The sequence below is a fragment of the Elgaria multicarinata genome, chromosome 1 (assembly GCF_023053635.1).
Source record: "Elgaria multicarinata webbii isolate HBS135686 ecotype San Diego chromosome 1, rElgMul1.1.pri, whole genome shotgun sequence".
NCBI lineage: Eukaryota > Metazoa > Chordata > Lepidosauria > Squamata > Anguidae > Elgaria > Elgaria multicarinata.
The window spans coordinates 162,294,963-162,304,628 of NC_086171.1; the positions used below are offsets into that span (position 1 = coordinate 162,294,963).

The following is a 9,666-nucleotide window of genomic DNA, read 5'->3' on the forward strand; positions in this document are numbered from 1 at the left end:
ACTTCCCACTATGGCCTCACATTGTTAATGTTGTTTTGAATTGCAATGCAAAGCTGTATTTGAAAAGAAACAAAGGTTGTATAACTGTTGCATAGCATCAGTTAACAACTCAGGAAAAGTTAACTCACAGTTAACTTCTGCTATATGCTAGTCTTCCCCAACCTAGTAGCTTCCATATGTTTTGAACTACAAATCCTCTATCAAGCCCTCCCAGCATGGTCAAGTCAGGAATGCTGGGTGTTGTAGTCCAAAATATCTGGAGGGTACCAGATTGGGGAAGCCTGCTCTATGCAACAGGGGAGGGTGGGGGATGATGAAAAACTGAATTCTGTGACCTGTATATATTATGCACATTTACATGATTTATTCTGTTTCTGCAAGTCTTGAGAAAGGACAAAGTTTATAGAGCAACAAAACCCTATTCTCTGGCCACAGGCTTTAGAGATTAGGGCTAGAAACTACTGCCAATTCTGTGCAGACATAATGTACTACTATCCAACTGTCATGGCCATTGACCTGCACAACTATAGAGGCTAAAAATGTGACCTTCACCCATCTAGTACTGCTAGCATAGCACCTGTTCTCAGTTTAGGGTCAAGCTACACCAAATAGGAATGAAGTCCTAGAAATGCCCCCGGATTTTGAAGGACTCAGTGGGCACAGCAGTGCCTGTTGTAGAGACACCACCACCACCCATATCAAAAGCAATGCTTGCCTCCAGATCCATTAGCAGAGATCGCCTCTCAGCTGTCAAGATATATGTGGTAGGCTGAGAAACAGGCAAAGGACTGTCCAATATTAGAACACTAGACAGTTTTCTTTAACTTTAGGAAAGGTAAGTCTCCCCTCTAGAATAAATATTACCAGCCCAAGTCCAGCATGCTTAGGCTTTTAATATACTGTAACCCAGACAAGCACATTAATAAAGGATTCAAATCCTACTTTCGTATTAGTGCAACATCTGGTGGCAAACCTATGTATTGCATTTAGATCCATGGCAAGTTCACTTATTGAAGAACTGTACATTTTAGTACCCTACATTGTTGATTTCATCAATGTTAAAGTGTTTATTTGCTACTCACTTATTCCTCCAGTTCTCTCCAAAGGCATAACCACAGACCGACTGTAACTGAGATTCAGTTTCCAGCAAAGGTGTGGTGCATTGGGTGGCTTTGTGCATGTCACTACCTCAGTTTCACTTCTCCATCATCAATGTGGAGTTGTGACGTGTGACAGTTCTTATGAAAATTAATGGGTGAAGAAGCAATGGTGGACTGAAGCTCCGTGCCAAGCAGAGAGGCGAAACAACCTGATTGACGGATGGAATGACTTTTCAGCCGAGCGGAACCTCAACTATTAGACCTACTGATAATGGTTCCCCAGCCCCCAAAATTATGAGCCAAGGAAACACCAAATTTGAAATCTAAGTAAACTGTACATAAATATTCATTTTGCACAAGTTACTCCACTTTTAGGAGCCAAGTTCACATTATGTTTTCAGTAAACAGGATGACAATAACAGGTCATAGACTGGTGTTGGATGGGCAGTAGGATTAGGGGGAAATGGCCATAGGATAGGGAGAAAAATGTGCTGGCAACTAATCTACAGCTCCCTGACAAATAGAAGTCCTTCTCAAACCTCATGTAGTTGGGAGCCTTATCTGCTGCAGTCTAAAGGATTTGATACTTGCCTTCCAGAACAAGCAACCAAGACGTCCCATTAAGCCAACTTACTCCTCGCTGTTATGTGTTTCTGTTTATCGTCCAGAATTTAAAGCAAGAACTGGAAGCTAGCGGTGAACAAACGCTTTACGTAACATAATTAAATGATTCAAAGATACAAACAGTGAAATTTTCACCTATTTATTATACACAAGATGCAACCAAACAGCAACAGATTTCTACTGAGGTGGCTGACCACGTCCACGCCCGAATCCACCTCTCTGCAAATTAAAAAGAAAGAAAATATATTTTAAGTGCATCCACAACTACCACATCAAATTTCTGGCTCACTTTTGGCTCTTAACTGGTAGAGTTGTAAGAGAAACAGCAGAGTTGCCCGAAATCTATGGCAGGCCAATTGGGGATGCTAATGTTGCAGAACAGCTAGACCGTAGTTCAACAAAGTGTAAACTTTTGTCAACGGCAAAAAGGGCATTCTAATGCACTATTTTTTTAAAAAAGGCTTCAGGATGAAAGTGAAAGGCAGCAACCATAGTTCAAACATTTGTAAGTACAACTCCCAACCAAGGTGCAACCATGCATTTCCAACAATTAAGTGATTCAAAAATGCCAGCCTTTTCGGCATTTATTTGGCAAGGGCAGGCATACTGCATAGGGATCAATTTGCCATAAATTTAAAAAACCGAGGTCAGGAAATAGCCTTTAAGATTTGCAGTGATCATGCTAGGATGCAAAAACAAACAAACAAAAACCTCTAAGAAATTAGAACAGCTGCACATTTTTAAGAAGCGGATCTACACTGGCTAAACCTTAAGATTTAAAAGTTGTTATTTCCACTATTAATTCAATTTCTGTTACTTGCAAATGGAAAGCAGCTCCATGGGGACCCTGTACTCTTATTGCCTGATCCAGAGTGTTATCCTCACATGTAAGCAGCTTCTGCACATTGTGTAAGCATATTTATGTATATTTGGTAAAGTGAAAGAGGGCTTTCTCAGTGGCCGCTTCCCAGCTGTGGAACTCCCAGCCAAGGAAGACTCCTTCCCTTTCTGCTGTCCTTCCGCCAGCAAGCAAAGACCTTTTTTTCCCCCCAAGCAGGCCTTTTGTGATGGTGCTATATAAATAAATAATAATAATAATAATAATAAGTGGATCTGCTGGACTGAATGCTGTTTTTATTCTGCTATTGTATTTTAATTGTACTTAAATGCATTTGTTTTATTATTTTAATCAGATTTTATTTATTATTGTAAAGCCGCCTTTAGTGCCATTTTTTCTTGGTAGAAAGGCAGGGTACAAATCAAATCATCTGCATTGGCAATGCTCATCTAAGCCTTATTAAACTAACCAGGCACATCTTTTGATGCAACAGGAATGTGTATCTTGGACCAACAATTGTTATTTGAATAGTTGTTCTTGTTTCCAGCTTGCCTGGAGTCCGTATTGTCTAATTATCATGTCCCTCTGTTCTGGAAGTTTATACTAGACTGCGTCAAAACAATAACTTTATTAGCATGCACTATCTATAATATTACCAAGCAGTATAAACAGAAGCCTAGAATGCATAATTGCTCCTATCAGTTAGACAAAAATCAAACTCAGAAAATTTCCCATTTCCTCCAGAAACATTTGCATTTGCTCTATTAAAGCATTTGTTTAAACCAAATATTCTGCATGATACTTACAAACTGAAATTCAGTAGCTGCCCCAGCACCAGCTTCTGCCTTTTTGTCTGCACCAGCTGGAAAGAAAAAAATGGTATTATTCAAGGTAAAGAGCCCCTTGTAAGGGTATTTCTATGATTTTTATGTGCATTTTAGAAGTATTCAGTCACTTGTAGTCCAGACATTGCTTATACATGTAATTCATGCAATCTACAGATGATCTCATCTTGGCAAGCAGGCCCTCCCACTCTGGCAAGTATGACAAGAGCCACCAACCCCAGTCTGGTGCTTTGGAGGAACACTGTTTCCATGGTCATACTGTATGTCTGAGCTCAGAGCACTTCCATAACACAGGACAATTATGGGGATAATACCCCACACCCCACAAAAGCTTAATAGCTAGGGTTGCACTACATTTCTAAAGCGCACAATGACATAAGAATCATAGAATACCAGAGTTGGAAGGGGCCTACAAGGCCATCGAGTCCAACCCCCTGCTCAATGCAAGAATCCACCCTAAAGCATCCCTGACAGATGGTTGTCCAGCTGCCTCTTGAATGCCTCTAGTGTGGGAGAGCCCACAACCTCCCTAGGTAACTGATTCCATTGTCGTACTGCTCTAACAATCAGGAAGTTTTTCCTGATGTCCAGCTGGAATCTGGCTTCCTTTAACCCCTTCCCTCCCCTTGGGATATGGGCAGAGCCCTGGCAACCAATTTTTGGCTAGCAAACAAGGCCAAACAAGACTTGAGGAGATTCCTTCATCTTCAATGCTTTTATTTTTAATCAGTAAAAAGCTAAGCAGTTACAGATGACCAATGACAGAGGATGATTAACACCTGGCGTTGACCATAAAGTTAATACTTACGAGGAGCAGCACTACGTCTGTAGGTGTCCCTGTCAGCCTCTCCCCGTGTTAGGCGAGCAGGACGCTCACCCTCCAATCCTGAAAAAGATCAAAACAGCATAAATCAATCCAAAAGGCTCCAGCTAAACAGTACTAGGTATGCAATTATGCTTCAACAAATATTTAAAATGAAGTTGGTATTAGTGCAACTGGGCCACAACAGAATTTCTTCCTAATTCTTCCTAAACCAAATTTCTTCCTAAACCAAATGTTTAGTTAACGCTTAAATTGCAACTTTTTTATGCTGCCCCAAGTCTGTTCATCCAGGATCCTTTTTCTCCACTCTAAACTGACTTCTCACTGTGACCCAGCTGCTCAAAAGCCAGGACCACCCCACACTGCCGACTGTAGCTTGAGAGTACCAGAATCCACAACTTCTACAAAAGTCACATTTCATAACAGTGAGCTGATTAAACATTTTATTTCAAGGTGAATGACTTTAAAACATACCACACATGCCTCTCCTTTGAAAATAATTATTGACGTTTTAAGAGGTCAACTGAAAGTTATCAGTCATAATTCATGTAGGAAGACCACCCTTACCTATTTCAAAACTTTCACTGGCTCGGTTTGCATGTAATGCCAACCTACTAGTTTAAAAAATAATGAACTGTCATGCATGAGTGGGTGTACATTGCGTGCAGTGCGCTTGCCATTTCCACTTTACCACACAACCCATGATGGTTTCCTTCATAGGCTGTGCAGAATGTTTGAACCCAGACCACTGGGTTGTTTAGGGGCTAAACAACACAGCAATTAACCCAACAACAAAGCATCACATTAACTATCACATTGTTGTTACATGCGAACCAGGTCAATATGACAGTTGTAATAAAGAATTCCGCTTTCAGTTCAGAAGAGGTCTATGCCTCAGACTGAGACAAGCAACCCTTTGGGTAGTCCTGAACAACAGCCACCACCCACCCACACCTATTTTAAAGCTACAATTGAAGATAAAATGAGATGTACTAGGAACAGGATGGGTAAAGTTCTACACACAAAACCTGAGAGAAACAATCTTCACCATGATCATCTGACCAGCTGCATGGGACCTGACCAATGAAACTTGTTATAATAAGCATTCACCACACTCAGTGTGAAACAACCCCCACATGGCAGTTGTATCCTGAGGGGCTGCCGCCCCTGAAAGTTTAAAAGCAGACTGGACATTCATCTATTTGAAATTATTTATGTTCATAAAATCCTGCTCATGGCTGGATGCTCAGATGGATAATTCTCAAGTCAGATCTGGTACAGTCCTCTGCAACAATGATACAAGAATGCATAGGCGTAGCAACACTCCACTTATTCTTATAATTAAATGCACTATTAAATATTCAAGAACCACGTCACCTAACTTCGCTTGTACACTTATTCATTTGAACCAAGGTGACACAAGCATGCCAAGCATATGTAAACATCATTGGGAACCAATTCAGGAAAGGCTGTGCTGAACATGTCACAGTTCAAAATGTACATGTCTTGGTATAATAAATGTAAATTAATTTCCTTCCAAGGCAAAGCAAATGTTATCTCACCAGCATCAACCTGTTTGTAACCAAAGGGACTTTTTAGGACTGATGAACCTAGACAAGCAATACACTGGTACGTAAATTTAGGAACACTTTAAAGATGAATCCAATTTTCTATTTAAACATATATACCATGTCTCCAATAGTTAGTTTCACACCTACAAAGTTAATAAAATACCTTGATTTCCTAGCCTATGAATTAACCCTCAATCTAACACCATGTTACTTATGTTAAGTGATGTTCTAAAATGCTAATTTATGGTTTTAGCTTTGTTGTTAGCTACCCTGAGTTCTTCTGAGGAAAGGCAAGATATAAACATTTTAAATGAATAAAATTTATATTCTCTTCCTTTAGCAATAAAATCCGACCTGGAGACTAGGCAAATCCAGACAAGTAATTTGAATTCCATTTTTACATCAAACCATAGAAGATAAATAGTATTTCTCCTAGCCAAAGCTTACCTTTGGGTCGGGGTCTGCCTGTCTCAGGACGGCTGCGGCGCAAAGTGGCAGGCACAATTTCAGGTGGCAGATGAAGATAGTCCCGCAGGTATTGGATGCCTTCATTGGTCAAATACCAGTAGAAATGCCTCCATGCGAACTGCTCCTTCACGTAACCGCGGGATTTCAGCGACTAAGAACATACTCAAGTTAATCCCCTTGCAGATAAATATGATCATTATGACTTATTTATCCACAGCAAAGCTTAGAAATTGCAATTAACACTAACAAAGCTAAATTGATACCCTGAACTCTTTTGCCATGTAACTACACGCTAATGATAATGAAACCCCCACAGATAGGGAGAAGATGAGGACAGGGAAAGGCAAGATTCCAAATGGAGAAATATGTTGCATAACAAGATTACAGATGTTTGGAAGTATCCTGCAAAATGACTAGTTGGCATTGCTCTTCCTTCCTTCCTCCTTGCTCTTCCTTCCATTAGGGACCTACAAATATCACACAAACTTCAAACTTTTCAGACCTAGGATCCACTCTTAACCCCAACCCACAACATGTGACCCAATTTAAAATTATTTACTCTATGTATCTTTCTTTTCTCTGCAAGATAACAAGATGCAATGACACACATACAAATCCCTGCACCTTTCAAACAATATGTACACTGCCTTGAGAGAATTCTACCCTTAAAAGCAACTTAATAATTATTTTCAGTCAATGGGCCTGTTCAGACAACACATGATTAGGCCGCTAACCCTTTTGCAGCAAATGGTTAGTGAGCATCTTTTAAACCGTGGTTACATATCCATGGTTAGGAATGGTTCACACATGTTAAGTCATGCTTCATATGACATGCTAAGCCATAACGTTTAGCTCAAAATGCTTAACCACAGTGGCTTAGCATGTCATCTGAACAGGGTCAATAAATATCTAGGAGAGAATTTCATCAGATACAGCTTACCATGGCGGGGAGGAGAGAAAAATGTTATGTAGCAGAAATGATTTCAGGATGTACAACTATTAAGAGCACAAAAGCTATGTCCTACTTTGGTTCTGGTAATTTTCCCCCCACCCACTCTTCCCTCTACTTAAATATAAACTAAACAAAAAGAAAGATCTGTTCAGATGACACACTAAGCCACAGTGGTTAAGCACTTCGAGCTAAACATTATGGCTTAGCATGTCATGTGAAGCATGATTTAGCGCACTGTGTGCACTATTCCTAACCATGGTGGCTACATAACCAAGGTTTAAACATGCTCACTAACCATTTGCTGCAAAAGGGTGTCAGGGTTAGCAGCCTAACCATGGCTTAGTGTGTTGTCTTAACAGGCCCCAAATGGTGACAATGCTACCACTGATGCAACACGCTTAAGGTCAGGGTGCAACCTGCCAGATAAAGACCAAGTGCCTTACCTGCATTGCTTTCATGACATGGAGGTTGGGCACATTTTTGTCTGCCAGTTCTGGGTGCTTAGGCATGTGAACGTCCTTTTTGGCTACCATCACTCCCTCCTTAAAAAGGAGTTCGTAGATGGCAATGCGGTTTTTTTTAGGCATCAACATCTGCAGAAAAACATAGATTAAATTGTAAACAGCAGCCTCTTCTCCTGTTCAAAATACCCCAAACTCCCAAGTGTGTCAAGAAAAACTACACATTAGCTTATTGCTTTGCCGAGAAGCTGAGCAACATGAGCAAAGCAGAAGGCACAGATTTCTCAGCCTCAGGTGAAGCTGAATAAGTCCCATTGTGGGAAGCTGACTTAGGTCAGACTAGTTGTGCACTTAGCCCAGTACTGCCTGAGTGACTGGTTAACATTCGGGGCAGAGGTCTTTCCCAACACCTTCTACTTGATCTTTTTAATTGGAGATGGCAGAGACTAAACCTGGAATCTTCTACTTTGAGAAGGTATGGTTTGAGAAGGTATGGTTTGAGAAGGTATGGTTCCTACCTCTGGAAACATCAGCACATAACAAATAAAGGAAGAGGCATACAAGTTCGATATAAACAAGGAATTTTTAATGCAGGCCCTGTTCACTATTACAGCAAAGTAACTGATAAGATGAGCCTTTTACCCAATCCTATATACAACTTATTTGGAAGTAAGTTCCACTTAACCCAATGGGACTTGCTTCTGAGTAAACATGCGGATCAGGATATACGGTAGTTTCAGGGTGTAAGTCTCAATGTGAAGTACCCGTCTGTGCAGTTGGCCTGACTTTGCCTTCGTTCGCCTCTTTGCAAAACACAATCAAGGAGGCACAACTTCGGTTTTTCAGACAGGCTGTAATATACCACGCACGGTGCTTCCCGGAGGAAGGGGCGATTCACGCGCCACCGTTCAAACCCAATCACCGAAACTCACATTACAGAAACCACGGCCTGGCTTAATAAATTGGCGCCTTCCAACCGGCTGCCCAATCCCAATCCCCCCCTATTATTCGCCCCCCCCATGCCCGCAAGCCAAAACGAGCCCAGCCAAAATGAAGAGCGGAGTGCCCAGGGGGGGCAAGGAGGGGAACCGGATCAGCCAGCCGTAGGATGGCGGCGATGAGGGGGAGATAAGTCGGCCAGAGCCAGGCCTTACCGTGGCGGCAGCGGCAGGCTCGAACGCTGGAAAGGAAAGAGCATGCGCAGTACGATCACTTCCTCCCTCACAAGGACCCTTGCACTTCAGGAGGCGACTTTCCGAGTGCCTGAAAGCTTGTTTTCTGGGCTCCTGGCTGCGTCCTACGAAAAAGGTCTGATGAGACCTACTGTTCAAATCGATATTTAATTGCTCCAGCTATCTCAGATTGGTGTTGCTTCATTTTCTTGGGAAAATGAATTATTAGCCTGTTCATTTGTTTTAAGGGAAAGACCAGGAGCCTGACTGAGGGAGGCCCTTTTAACAAATTCTGGCCATCTTCTCTTTCTTTCTCCACCATATCTTTCTTTCTTTAATTCATTTACATGAATCCGCAAAATCAAATTTCTTGTTAAGTTTTAATCTGGCAATTTTACACTCAAGTCTGCCTTTAAAGTTTCTTTAGTGCAGAATGGCAATTTTCATCATCTGCAGAATGTCTCAGATGATGGAAATGTTCACCATGTGGTTTCTACATGCTACAATTTTTGTGTCACATTTGTGTCTTAATTGTTTTGGACGGAGACTGAAGTGCTTGTTTTATGTAGACAGCTAAAGTACATAGTTGGTAGTTGAGAACATATATCAGGTTGCTGGATGAGCAGGTGAATTAGCCCCGGATGGGCTCGTGTTACTAGATCCTGTAATAGTATTGCCTGAGTAGTTATGAGGACACTTAACATCTAGGTTTATTGCAGAGTCTGGTCTCTGTGTTTGTGCCTGTTTTGTGACCGGTTGTTGCTGGGGGGTAGCTATTCAACTGTAATCAAGGATAGGCTTGTCAGCAGTTA

At 41.4% G+C, this 9,666-nt stretch overlaps 1 protein-coding gene across 1 annotated transcript; it reads right to left on the reverse strand.

Annotated features, from left to right (window-relative positions):
- Nucleotides 1-1,847: 1,847 nt before the first annotated feature.
- RPS10 (ribosomal protein S10) lies at nucleotides 1,848-8,894 on the reverse strand. Its single transcript, XM_063141441.1, has 6 exons — nucleotides 8,837-8,894; nucleotides 7,665-7,814; nucleotides 6,249-6,420; nucleotides 4,216-4,293; nucleotides 3,369-3,424; nucleotides 1,848-1,943 (listed from the first exon to the last, which is right to left on the reverse strand). The coding sequence occupies exons 2-6, from the start codon at nucleotides 7,812-7,814 to the stop codon at nucleotides 1,902-1,904; spliced, it is 498 nt and encodes a 165-aa protein (XP_062997511.1). The 5' UTR covers nucleotides 8,837-8,894; the 3' UTR covers nucleotides 1,848-1,901.
- Nucleotides 8,895-9,666: the final 772 nt, after the last annotated feature.